At 33.1% G+C, this 11,664-nt stretch overlaps 4 protein-coding genes across 4 annotated transcripts; 2 read left to right on the plus strand and 2 right to left on the minus strand.

Moving 5' to 3' along the window:
* The first annotated feature begins 173 nt into the window (after positions 1-173).
* On the plus strand, positions 174-956 carry LOC136970087 (protein lethal(2)essential for life-like). The gene has a single exon (XM_067264464.1). The coding sequence runs from the start codon at positions 292-294 to the stop codon at positions 835-837; it is 546 nt and encodes a 181-aa protein (XP_067120565.1). The 5' UTR covers positions 174-291; the 3' UTR covers positions 838-956.
* A 3,911-nt stretch (positions 957-4,867) lies between these two features.
* Positions 4,868-5,395, minus strand: LOC136970218 (alpha-crystallin A chain-like). Its single transcript, XM_067264646.1, has one exon. The coding sequence runs from the start codon at positions 5,393-5,395 to the stop codon at positions 4,868-4,870; it is 528 nt and encodes a 175-aa protein (XP_067120747.1).
* A 918-nt stretch (positions 5,396-6,313) lies between these two features.
* LOC136970091 (alpha-crystallin A chain-like) lies at positions 6,314-7,150 on the plus strand. Its single transcript, XM_067264467.1, has one exon. It carries the CDS (start codon positions 6,459-6,461, stop codon positions 6,993-6,995), a length of 537 nt encoding a protein of 178 aa, XP_067120568.1. The 5' UTR covers positions 6,314-6,458; the 3' UTR covers positions 6,996-7,150.
* A 3,666-nt stretch (positions 7,151-10,816) lies between these two features.
* Positions 10,817-11,652, minus strand: LOC136970092 (alpha-crystallin A chain-like). The gene has a single exon (XM_067264468.1). The coding sequence runs from the start codon at positions 11,471-11,473 to the stop codon at positions 10,946-10,948; it is 528 nt and encodes a 175-aa protein (XP_067120569.1). The 5' UTR covers positions 11,474-11,652; the 3' UTR covers positions 10,817-10,945.
* Between the last annotated feature and the right edge of the window lie 12 nt (positions 11,653-11,664).

The following is an 11,664-nucleotide window of genomic DNA, read 5'->3' on the forward strand; positions in this document are numbered from 1 at the left end:
TTTTTATATTTGTAGAATTATTGTGACTAATTAAGGATTAATTAACGAAGCGAATTACTTAAAATTACTAGATGAATAGTTGGCAAATTTTCATGAGAACCTTCTAGTTAGAAGTCAAGGTCACTTTTTCTAACAGCGCGGGAGTTGTCGAGTCATGCGCAGAAATGATGAAAGATCGAGAACTTTCCTCTTCCCTATAAAATACCGATCGCAGAGTTATTCGCTTCAAACTCACAGATAAAGAGAATTTGTTATCAAATTTCTCTGCTCTTATAAAACGTTGAAATCAAAATGTCTCGTTCTCTGGTACCAGCTCTTCTTGGCGACAGTTGGTGGTCCATGTGGGATTATCCACGTCGTTTATTCGATCAACACTTCGGTTTGGGTCTTACAGATGACGATTTCTTCCCTCCGAGGTTGTATCACGGTTACCTCGTAAGGCCCCGACGTCAGACGAGTCGTCAAGATTCTACTTCCGGTGTGTCGGAGGTCATAAACACCAAAGATCAATTCCGGGTCATGACCGACGTCAGCCACTTCTCTCCGGAGGACATAACTGTCAAAACTGTGGACAATTGCATAATGATACACGGCAAACACGAAGAGAAAGTGGATCAACATGGATTCGTGTCCAGAGAGTTTACACGAAGGTACGTCCTTCCTAAGGGGGTCGATCCCGAGAAGGTGACCTCGTCGCTGAGTGCCGATGGAGTGTTGACGGTGGAAGCTCCCAAGAAGTGTGAAGAGTTACCTCCTAACGAGAGAGTTGTTCCTATAACCGTGCAGAAGGCTCCTGCAGTCACCGAAAAGGTAGAGGAAGATGCTTCCAAGAAATAATTTCTTTAATCTTTTGAAGAATAATTTAGTGTTCACTGTATAAAAGAACTAATAATGTTGTAAATTATGTAATTTTTCTATATTTGTTAACGTAATAAAAGACTTTTAATAACTGTAAACTGTTTTGTTTCTATAAATTGAAAATTTTTTCACACGAATTTTTTTTATTATTAATGCTAAGGTAACAGGTAAATGTGTAAAAAAAGCATCCACGTGTAAGAATGTGTTGATAGAATCTGCTTAAAGAACACTTAATGAAGTTACTATAAATAAAAAAAGGTTGTATGTCCTTCAACGACAACAGTCTTTCGAGTGTTGGAAGTGATCCAAAGCTAAACACGTGATACATCAAAGAAATGTAAACATAAACGATATTGCATGACGTTAAACTGTAAAACTTACAGTTTTACAGTTTAACATTTTATAGCCTACACGCTTAAAACTAAACGATTATTCGAGAAATACTTTAAAAATAAGAAATATATGCTAAAACTTAATAAAGTATACTTTAAATAAAACGGGAAAAACTTTTTATTTAACTGGAAGGCCTTATTTAACCCGTACACACTTATATAACTTACAATACTCCCTTTGAAAAAAGGGAGTATGTAAGTTAAATAACTGTATACATTTAGCGTATATGTAAAAAAAAAAATATAATTAAATTTTATTACAAGTTCTATAAAAATGTACGGTACTTTAAACAAGCTAATTTTGGGGAAAAACAGATAACGAAGTGTCACCAACTGTACAGTATATCTCGGTTCATTTGACCTTTCTTTTTCTCAATAACAGTTGAGGAAAAAAAAGGTGAGATTTATATAAATCTACAACTCTAAAAGACTCTCTCCAATATAAAATCTTCTTCAGATTAGAGCGTGACAAAAAATCGCTGGCCAAATGGGGGTATTTACTGTTCTTATTGTTTCAGGTTTAATAATGACCGGAAGTAATCATGTCGACCCCTGAACAACGAATGGAGCTTGTTTTACTGTGTGAGGACAATCACAGAAAAACACGACAAGCTGCACAGGAATTCCATCCTCGCCACTCAGACTTTCCGGAGTTTTCACATCAGCTGTCGGCAATATCTTAGAGAAATTTAAGAAAACATTAAATGTCTTCAATGAAAACAAACTCCACTCGTTGTTTAGAGGTCGGCATGATTACTTTCAGTATTGCACCCGAAACAATAAGAACCCCTATTTGGAAGCTATTTTTTGGCCACCACGCTGTACGGTACATTGATGAAGACTTCATAATGAATTTTTAACGTTAACAATGAATCAAATATACAATTTTTATACAAGTACTGTCGAATATTTCTATAGAAAGTATTATATTTGATGAATAAGATGCTTATCTTTCTTCTACTTCCTTTCAAAAACATTATTTATTGAAGCTGCGGATCGCTCGACCGTTATAAAAGATATTACTTGTAGCCTATCTGAAAGCAATAGGGTTGTGTCCTTGTTACGTAACAGACAATACAATACGTCGTTATACCGGAAAAATTCTTTTATGCACTTCATTACTGTCGAATTTCCAATAACGATCGCCTATAAACGGCAGCCATCTTTTTTAAATGCATACAAAACACTTCCAAACAACGGCCATTTATGTGTTCTCGTCAGCGGCCCTTGTTTGGACGTTTCACTGTATATAAAAATATTAATAATAATTATATTTAATTTTAAAAATACACATACCACGTCATCATCTTAGTATTGTATTACTATCAAGTATCTCACGTGATATGTATATTTTCTGTATTGTATTGCATAATGAAATTTCGTTACAAAAGAAATCGGTTTGACCTTAAAAACTAATTACGGTAAAACCTGTGTAAACCGGAATCGTACCGGTTTAGCAGGTTTCAGGCTTTTGAATACAGAAAATAGCTTCGTTTAGACAAGTTTCCGCTTTATTCAGGTTCCGTTTTGAACAGGTTTTACTGTATGAACATCATTTGACACTCGAGATCAGTATAAATATTGGTTTGTTGTTTTAACAACATATTTTTAGGAATTCAATTTAAAAAATAACAATGTAATACATTTATTTATTATATACAGAGTGGCCCGAAAGATAGTTAATCGTGTTTGTTTCCGAATATGAATCATAAACTAAGTTTCGGTTAGTTGATTTTTGGGCTTTCCTGTATAAGTAAGGAGTTTGTCATCTCATCATTCATCACAGAATGCTCATTAACGGACAATTTTGATAGAAAAATTTTCAAAATTTGTGCCTACAAACTAAGATTTAACTGTTAAATTATTCTGCATTTTTTAAGGTAAAGATCTTTCACCACTCGGCAATAAATCTATATTTAGTGGGGTGTAGAGAATCTCCAACATTTTCTAAAAATTATAGATGCATTAACGGTTGTTATGACGGCAGTCTCTGTTCAAGGTCAGACACGCAGACGTCCTGTGCATTACAATCTGGAACTTATTCAAGGTGAAATTAACTACTTTGAGTGATGGGAATTTATTATAATTATTTTTACATGTAATTTATTACAATTTATAAAAAGTTTAAAAGTTTGAGATTTAAAAATAAGAAATCCATAAATATCCAACGTGTTATTCATTTATGTTTTACGCAGAATATTCAATTTAGTGACGTCATATAATAACTTAATTAACGCAAATTATTCTTTAAAATATGAATTTAAACAATTAAATTACCGTTTAAATTCGAATTTCATAGTCTTACTCCATGGAGAAGACCCTTGAAAATGATTAGTTTAATTCAAATAATGGACAAATCATTCTATTTTTAGGTAGTTTGGGTTGTAAATCTTCCTTTGGTATCAACTCTTACATAATTTTAAGCTATTTTGTGTGGATTTTACGTATACATTAAGGCCCCGATAAGATGTAACTAATAAGAAGCTATTTTTATATAAGAATCAAATAGTTATAAATCTTAAAAATAGGCCCTGAAATGTAGTATCGTGTTGGTATAAGGTGGTGTATAGAATACTATTTTTTAAAATAAATTACTAATAATCAATTATAAATGCTAAAAGCAATTAGCTACACTTTTATCTTAACAGTGATGATAGAAGTGCAGAGGAGCCTGTGTAAACCGGAATCGTACCGGTTTAGCAGGTTTCAGGCTTTTGAATACAGAAAATAGCTTCGTTTAGACAAGTTTCCGCACATAAGCTGAATAAGTTGCATCAGCTTAGGCCCTTAATTTTAAATGTATCATTATTTGGTGGAGGGGAAAAAATATATATATTATAGCTTAGGCCATAACAAGTTTAATTCCAATCCTAAGTGTAATGATCCTTAATTCATTGTTATAGTGGCATTCCTGTCACTATAACAATGAATTAAGTTCGTCATTATTGAGTTACTCGAGTATTCACGAGACCTACCTCTTTAATTTAATTTAATAATTTTGTCATGTCAATACGATGAATAATATTGCTTATAAAGTATTAATAATTACTTTTAGTTCGTTAAACTGAACAATTCATTTTTCACTCGTGCTTAATTTACGTAGGCCCAGTTGCAACCTACTAAAAAGTAGGTGAACTGATAGAAATCCTTTAAAGGTAACGATCTAACCTGATATCATGTCTGTCTTGTCACTTCTCCCACTATTATAATTTATATTTTGCAAATTATCAGCAAAATTTAGGCATGTAATTGTAAGAAGTATGTACTTTCAACTTCAGTTTCATATTGTCATTTAGCAACGTTCTTAATATTCTTAACACTTACAAATTACGCGTATACAGATAAAATTTATGGATAAAAAATGTTAAATTTCTTGAAAAAATTGTGCAAAATAAAGATTTTTGAACATTTATTAAATATGGTTACTATAATCATTGGTTACTATAATCATTGTTAGGAAACTTCAGAGTTATGCTTCAAGAATAAAACAAGTTCGAGAAAATTAAAAATATTTATTTATATAAGTAATTAAAATTACATGTGTATAGTTGGAGAATTTACAAAATTATCTAAACTTATATTTAAAATTACAAATTTATTGTATTTTGATAGGAAAATTACTGTTTTGAAGTCTCAATTTTTTTTTTCTCTGTAACTGCTGGAGCACTCTTCACCGTTATAGGAACAATTCTCTCGTTAGAAGGTAATTCTTCACACTTTTTGGGAGCTTCCACCGTCAATACTCCATCGGCACTCAGCGACGAAGTCACCTTCTCGGGGTTAACCCCTTTAGGAAGGACATACCTTCGTGTAAACTCTCTGGACACGAATCCGTGTTGATCCACTTTCTCTTCGTGTTTGCCGTGTATCACCACACAATTGTCCACAGTTTTGACAGTTAGGTCCTCCGGAGAGAAGTGACTGACGTCGGTCATGACTCGGAATTGATCGCGACTACTAACAACCTCTTGTACTGCCGAGTTCGAATCTTGTTCTCTAGCTCGTCGTTGAGGGCTTAGGATGTATCTTCTGTATCCAGGTTGGAAAAATGGATCATCCATTAATCTAAAATCGAAGAATCCTTGTGAATGGTCCCACATAGGCCAGAAGTCGTTTAGCATTGCGGGAATCAAAGAGCGAGGCATCTTGAATATACAGTTTGTCTCAAACTCGAGTTATATTGAATCTTCTGATGTGGCTTTACTTATATAGAAACGAAGAACATCCACGAACTCTCTAGAAGCTGTAGTTATGACGTAACTTACTTTTTAATTCTAAAAATTACTGCTGCCAAAAGACAGTGTCATTCAAGATAAACTGAGCACTGTTAAACTTGCCAAGTTAACAGTGTTTAGTTTATCTTGAATTCGAATCAAGTTCAAAAAGCGAGTAGCACGAAGCAATAGCGTCATTTTACCGATTTTAAACACCTAAATAGAGGCCAGTTTCTTATAGAAAGGCCTGCAGAGAAACAGGATTTTCAATGAAAAACTGGCCCTATTGACCCCCTACTGACCCTCCTTAGGAGATCGCTTATGTATTGCGTTGCGTTGCTACACTCCATCAATTTAATCCAATATTCTTCTAAAAAATTTTTTACACTTGAAAAATCTTCCGTTATACACCTTGACAACTCTTATAAAAGTAAATAGACTTAAGCAACAGATAAGATCTATAATCATTTGACATTTACTGAAGGATGACAAAAATCGATAAGCATGTTACTGTGCTGACATTCTCCTTTGTTAATAATCATTAGAAAATTTCAAAATAATAATAATAATTTCACATTCAAAAGCAGCTCGTAAATTAAATATTAAATGCACTAAAATTTAAATCTATAGTGCATTTTGCGAGTTTTATGTTCCTTCAGGTCGCTACATCCACGATTATGTAAATTTCATCTGTTACAATTTTGATTTTGCATTATTCAATTTAAATTTTATAAAAATCTTTTCCATTTCTCAAATATTCCATTATCAATGACACTAGAACATTCTTTTATCCTATCGATTTGTAGCCTTAACCGGTCACCTTCGAGCGTAGTCATAACAACCACTACAGTTCTATACAACCATGCGCGAAATTCAAGATGATTCGAGGTGATTTCTCCTTCCCTATATACACACACACACATACAGATATATACATACACTCCACTCGGGAGCGGTGTATAAAACACTCTCCAACGTCACACGATAGCAAAAAATGTCTCGTTCTCTCATACCTTCATTGATGGATATGTGGAACATATGCGACTACCCCCAACGAATAGTCGATCAACACTACCGTTTAGGAGGGACTGACGATGATTTTTTCCCTTCGATGCGTTATAGGGAACATCTCAGACCACGTCACCATAGCATCCCTCAAGATTCTAGATCGGGAGTATCGGAAGTGGTCAATACTCGCAACAAGTTCCGGGTCATGACTGACGTCAGTCACTTTTCTCCCGAAGAGATCACCGTCAAGACCGTGGATAATTATGTTGTAGTTCATGGAAAACACGAAGAAAAGATGGATCAACATGGATTCGTCTCCAGAGAATTTACTCGAAGATATGCCCTACCCGAAGACGTGGATCCCGAAAAGGTATCGTCATTTCTCAGCTCCGATGGTGTCTTAACCGTAGAAGCACCCAAAAAAAATCAAGAATTGCCAGCTAACGAGAGAATAATTCCTATAACCGTGCAAAAGGGTCCACCGATTGAGGAGAAGGAAGAACAAGAAGCTCCCAAACAATAGTATTGTTTTCAGTTAAATTACTTATTAATTAATGTATGAGTAATTTTGTTTCGTAATATTATAAATTCTATGTTTACAATTAGTTCTTAAAATATAACTTTATCTGCATCTGTTGTATTATTTAAATCATTAAAGTTGATGATTTTGTTGATGTCTTCATTTCGTATCCTATGTTCCAATGATAATACATTGCTACATAACCCGTAACTACGAGCAATCTGCTACCTTCACTAAGAAGCTCTAATAATAAACGTCAGTAAACCCCTATATAACGTCTATACACAACATTTAATACGAATATATCACTAACGCAAAACGAAATTTTAAAATTGTTATGAACTAAACTCTTTCGATTCTTTGAGCACTGTTAATTGGTCGCGGGTTCACCCTCACCAACGCTGGCACATGGAGTTTTCCGGGTTTTATTCATATTATAACTGTAGCTGTATTTAAAACTAAAATTAAATTAATAAATAAAAATATAAAATAATATTTTTGATTTGTTTTATCAACAGATAATGAGTAATAAAAAGATAATTCTCAGTACGAACGATAAATAAAATAGTCTAATAAGCTTCTTTAAGAGGCCTCTTCGAAACTATAATACAGACTAATGAATGCTGTTTGGTCTGATAGCTCTTCTACACTAAGTATTAACCTAATTCCCTTGTAGTCGGTAAGCCTATTACATAGTTTTGTACGCTATTTTATTTGAAGAATGACATATAACGAAGAACTTTTTCTTGTTATTTAATGACAAAATGACTTAAAAGTAGGATGGATATGGCAGATTCTTAGAGATAATACACTCGTGTGAATAAATTATCAGTTAAAAATATTTGCAGCATTTTTTCATATAAGTCATTTCTTCAATCTCAAAGGAGGCCATAAACCATTGTATACATAATTAAACGGAGTATGTCAAACGTACTGTACATCATTGTACATAACGGACAGGGACGGTCCAAAAGTGACTCAAAAATTAAAACACAAGCTTAAATTTAAAAAATACTTACACTACGTGCTGACTTTATATGTTTACCTCTTTTGCCTAAAGTAAAAATGACACTGCCAACTGGCACATCTATTTAGACTCGACATATGGTACACAGTTTCCATTGAAGATCCACGGAGGCAATCGCAACTAGCAGTTGTCATGCAAAGCAGAATTGCATGGAGGAGTTCGCCTTATCCACAATTGAAGTCCCGGAGATCACCAGCACTCGTAGAATTTATCTTAGTGGATGGAATACTTTTATCACTCTTGTGAGTAGAGCCATCAAAAGCTTTTATGGGGCCGGGGTAAAGCGAGGCCTCTTTGGCCATCTTTCTTCCGAACAAATGAAATACATATTTTTCATTTATTAATAAGAAAAGCACTCTTAAAGATTTCTGTTAGTAAAAATAACAATTTTATTGAGGTAGGAACCACTAAGGACTCCTAAGTTTTCTCCCGATCCGAAGAAAAATTTTCAGCTTTCGATGACCTTGACTGAGTTTATTAATTAAATTATCTATACTTAGATGGGCACGTTGAAGTGAGTCAGACTTTCACTAAGAAGGACCGGTTTTGACCCCTGCTCAAACCGATCTTCGCCTACTTTCCTTCTTGGCAGACGTTTCAATATAATAAAATAAAATTAAATTAAAAAATAAACACAAAAATGGAAATAAACAACAACTAAAATGACCAAATATAGAAGAATGAAGAGAAAGAGCTTGGACGTAGGTAATGTGAGAAATATTAGGGATGGAATATAATAGTGAGTTCCCGTTTCAATATTTTGAAGTAAAGATGATCGGTGGAAGTGGAAAAGCAACCTCTTACGTCGAAGTATTGAATCTTACCTAGAAAATAAATTTTATATAGTTTTCTTTATAAATTGTGTGTATTTTTGTTTAAAATTTGCAATAAATTAGCATTAACGGAGAAAATGTTTAATATATGTATTAAAATTCTATATCGAATTATCAAATATCAAACAATAAATTATTTGATTGTTTCGAGTTGTATAAAACACAAGTTTATCCTTTCTGAGAGAAGTAACACGAGGCGTTATCCAGTCAAAAGTGTATGGCTCTATATTTCTCGGAAAGCCATAAAAATATACAAAAATAATCAATAAAATAAATAAAAATATATTTACTTCACTTTCGTGCTATTTTATTTTAATATAGCACTTTCGTGCTATATTAAAAACTAAATTTTGAGGCCCTCTGTGTTTGAATTCCGAGCAAAGTAACCTTCTAAGTTGTCTAAAATTTAAATCCAGACTTTATATATCCGTTCTATCTGTGCCCTCGTCCTGTCTAGATCTATCAGTTCTGAGCCCACATTATATCTGGGCAATTCTGTCTAGGTCTTATGTCCATTTTGGTCCTTCTATCCAGGCTTTCCATTCGTTCTACCTAAACCGTTCTGCCTGTTGATTCTGAACTTTCTATCTAGTCCTTCTATCTAAACACTTCTATCAATTCTATTTGCTATAGCCATTGTACAAAATTCATCTCATCTCTTGCACTTTCATCCAGTTTCAAGTACATTCTTCAATAATGAAGTTCTAATAAATAACTACGAATTAATTATTTGTTTTTTTTATAAGTTTGAATATTAATACCATTCTTTTCCTTTACTTAATAATATTAATATAAGGAATTTTTTAAAATTAAATTTTTTACTTTCTTGGCTGGCAGAGGTTCATCTTTACAATACAATCACATCATTCCACTCCATTCGTTTTTAAATAGTTTTATCTATGATTTTATGAATTTTTTTTTCAAAATTATTATTGAATTTTAAAGAAATCTTTAATTAAAAACTTGAAAAATCAATTTATATGTATTGATTTTTCAAGTTTATTAGGGGGATTTCGTATTTAATTTCGTATAGGTCTATAAATATAATATAATTTATCTTACTTTTCATACTCTCTCTTGTGAATTTAAGCATTAAGTTTTCATCCCCCCATTAAATTTACATGCACTAATTAAATTCATTACTATTATTACTAAATTATGTTTATTTATATGCACATAATACATTTACATACAACGAACTTTAAAACATATCTAACATAATACATATTAAATTTTCATCATTTAATTATGTTTTAAAATAGCTTCTATAGATTAACAGCAAGCAAAATTATATTATATTTACTGTATATATGTTCACACAAAAGATCCTCCGCTTATAGACCCAATCGATTTTTGAAAAATCGTCGTAAATCGAGCGGTACTGTCCCATAAGCTGTCATGAGTTGAGGTTAAGTTTCTAGAAACTTATTTTAATTTTTTAATGTCACTTAGAGATATCTAAAAAAATTATAGTACCTTATGTAATTATAATAGAAAATTTGTATCAGGCGTAAATGCGAGGGTTGCAAAATCCAACGGTCGTAAAGCGAGGGTTGTAAAGTCGGTGGTCATAAAGCGGAGTTTACAGTATAGATATATATTTTAATACAGAAAAATACACATATCAATAACTCTGGAAATAATCACTCTAATTTATGCAGTTACTAAGCAAAAATTAAAATCATCTTTGTATAATTTGTAACATTTAGAATATTGGTCCACAACAATTTCAAGTACAGTTCAGTAACTTATTATTACTTGGCATTGAGTTGTGTTCAAAACCAATTTATGCTGGTAATTCTAGAAAATATAATTTTTAATTCAATTTATTACTTTTTTACGAAGTAAAATATATAATTAAATAAATATAGACTCTGCAGGCCAAATTACAGATGGATACAAGAACTTGCATACGCTGATAAGTGCAATGTTTAGATATCGACATGGCACAAAAAAAGACTAAATATTTCTTTTAAACTTTAATGAAAATAATGAGTTTTTTAAAATTAAGCTAAATATATAAATTATATGACAAATAGCGACTCAATTATTTAAATAAATAAAGTTACAAATAAATTTTACTAGAATATAGTCTACTCTTCTGTCTCATCAACAGAGGGACGTTGCTGTACAGTTATAGGAACCACTCTCTCGTTGCTAGGCAACTCTTGACACTTTTTGGGAGCTTGCACAGTTAGCACACCTTCCGAATTCAGAGACGAAGTCACACTTTCGGGATCAACCTCTTTGGGCAAGATGTATCTTCGTGTGAATTCCCTAGAGACGAAGCCGTGTTGGTCCATCTTTTCTTCGTGTTTTCCGTGAACGACTACGTAATTGTCTATAGTTTTAACCGAAATTTCTTCGGGATCAAAGTGGCTGACGTCAGTCATCACCCGGAATTCGTCGCTATTGTTAATAACTTCCGATACGCCAGTGCTGGAATCCTGATGACTGGATTGACGTCTCGGCCTGATAATGTATCCTCTATACATTCTCGGAGGAAGAAAGTCATCGTCTGATAGTCCTAAACCGAAATTCTGTTCGAATAATCGAGGCGGACAATCTAGTACACTCCACCAATTACTCCCTAGCATAGAAGGTAATATACAGCGATGCATTTTCACTTAACAACGTTTCGGCAAATTTGATTGCCTGCTGTTGTCTTCTCTTATTTATACAGAGGGAGGAAGAATGTCGAGGTTCGTGGATCAATAATCGAGATCACGTGTCGTCACCTGCAACTGTAATCTCTTTGCAAGGCGCAGTGCAGTTATATGCTGCAGCTGCGCGTTTGGATATATAGGCCTAT

The sequence above is a fragment of the Centruroides vittatus genome, unplaced genomic scaffold, assembly GCF_030686945.1.
Source record: "Centruroides vittatus isolate TY-2023 unplaced genomic scaffold, ASM3068694v2 contig_19, whole genome shotgun sequence".
In the NCBI taxonomy this organism is placed as follows: domain Eukaryota; kingdom Metazoa; phylum Arthropoda; class Arachnida; order Scorpiones; family Buthidae; genus Centruroides; species Centruroides vittatus.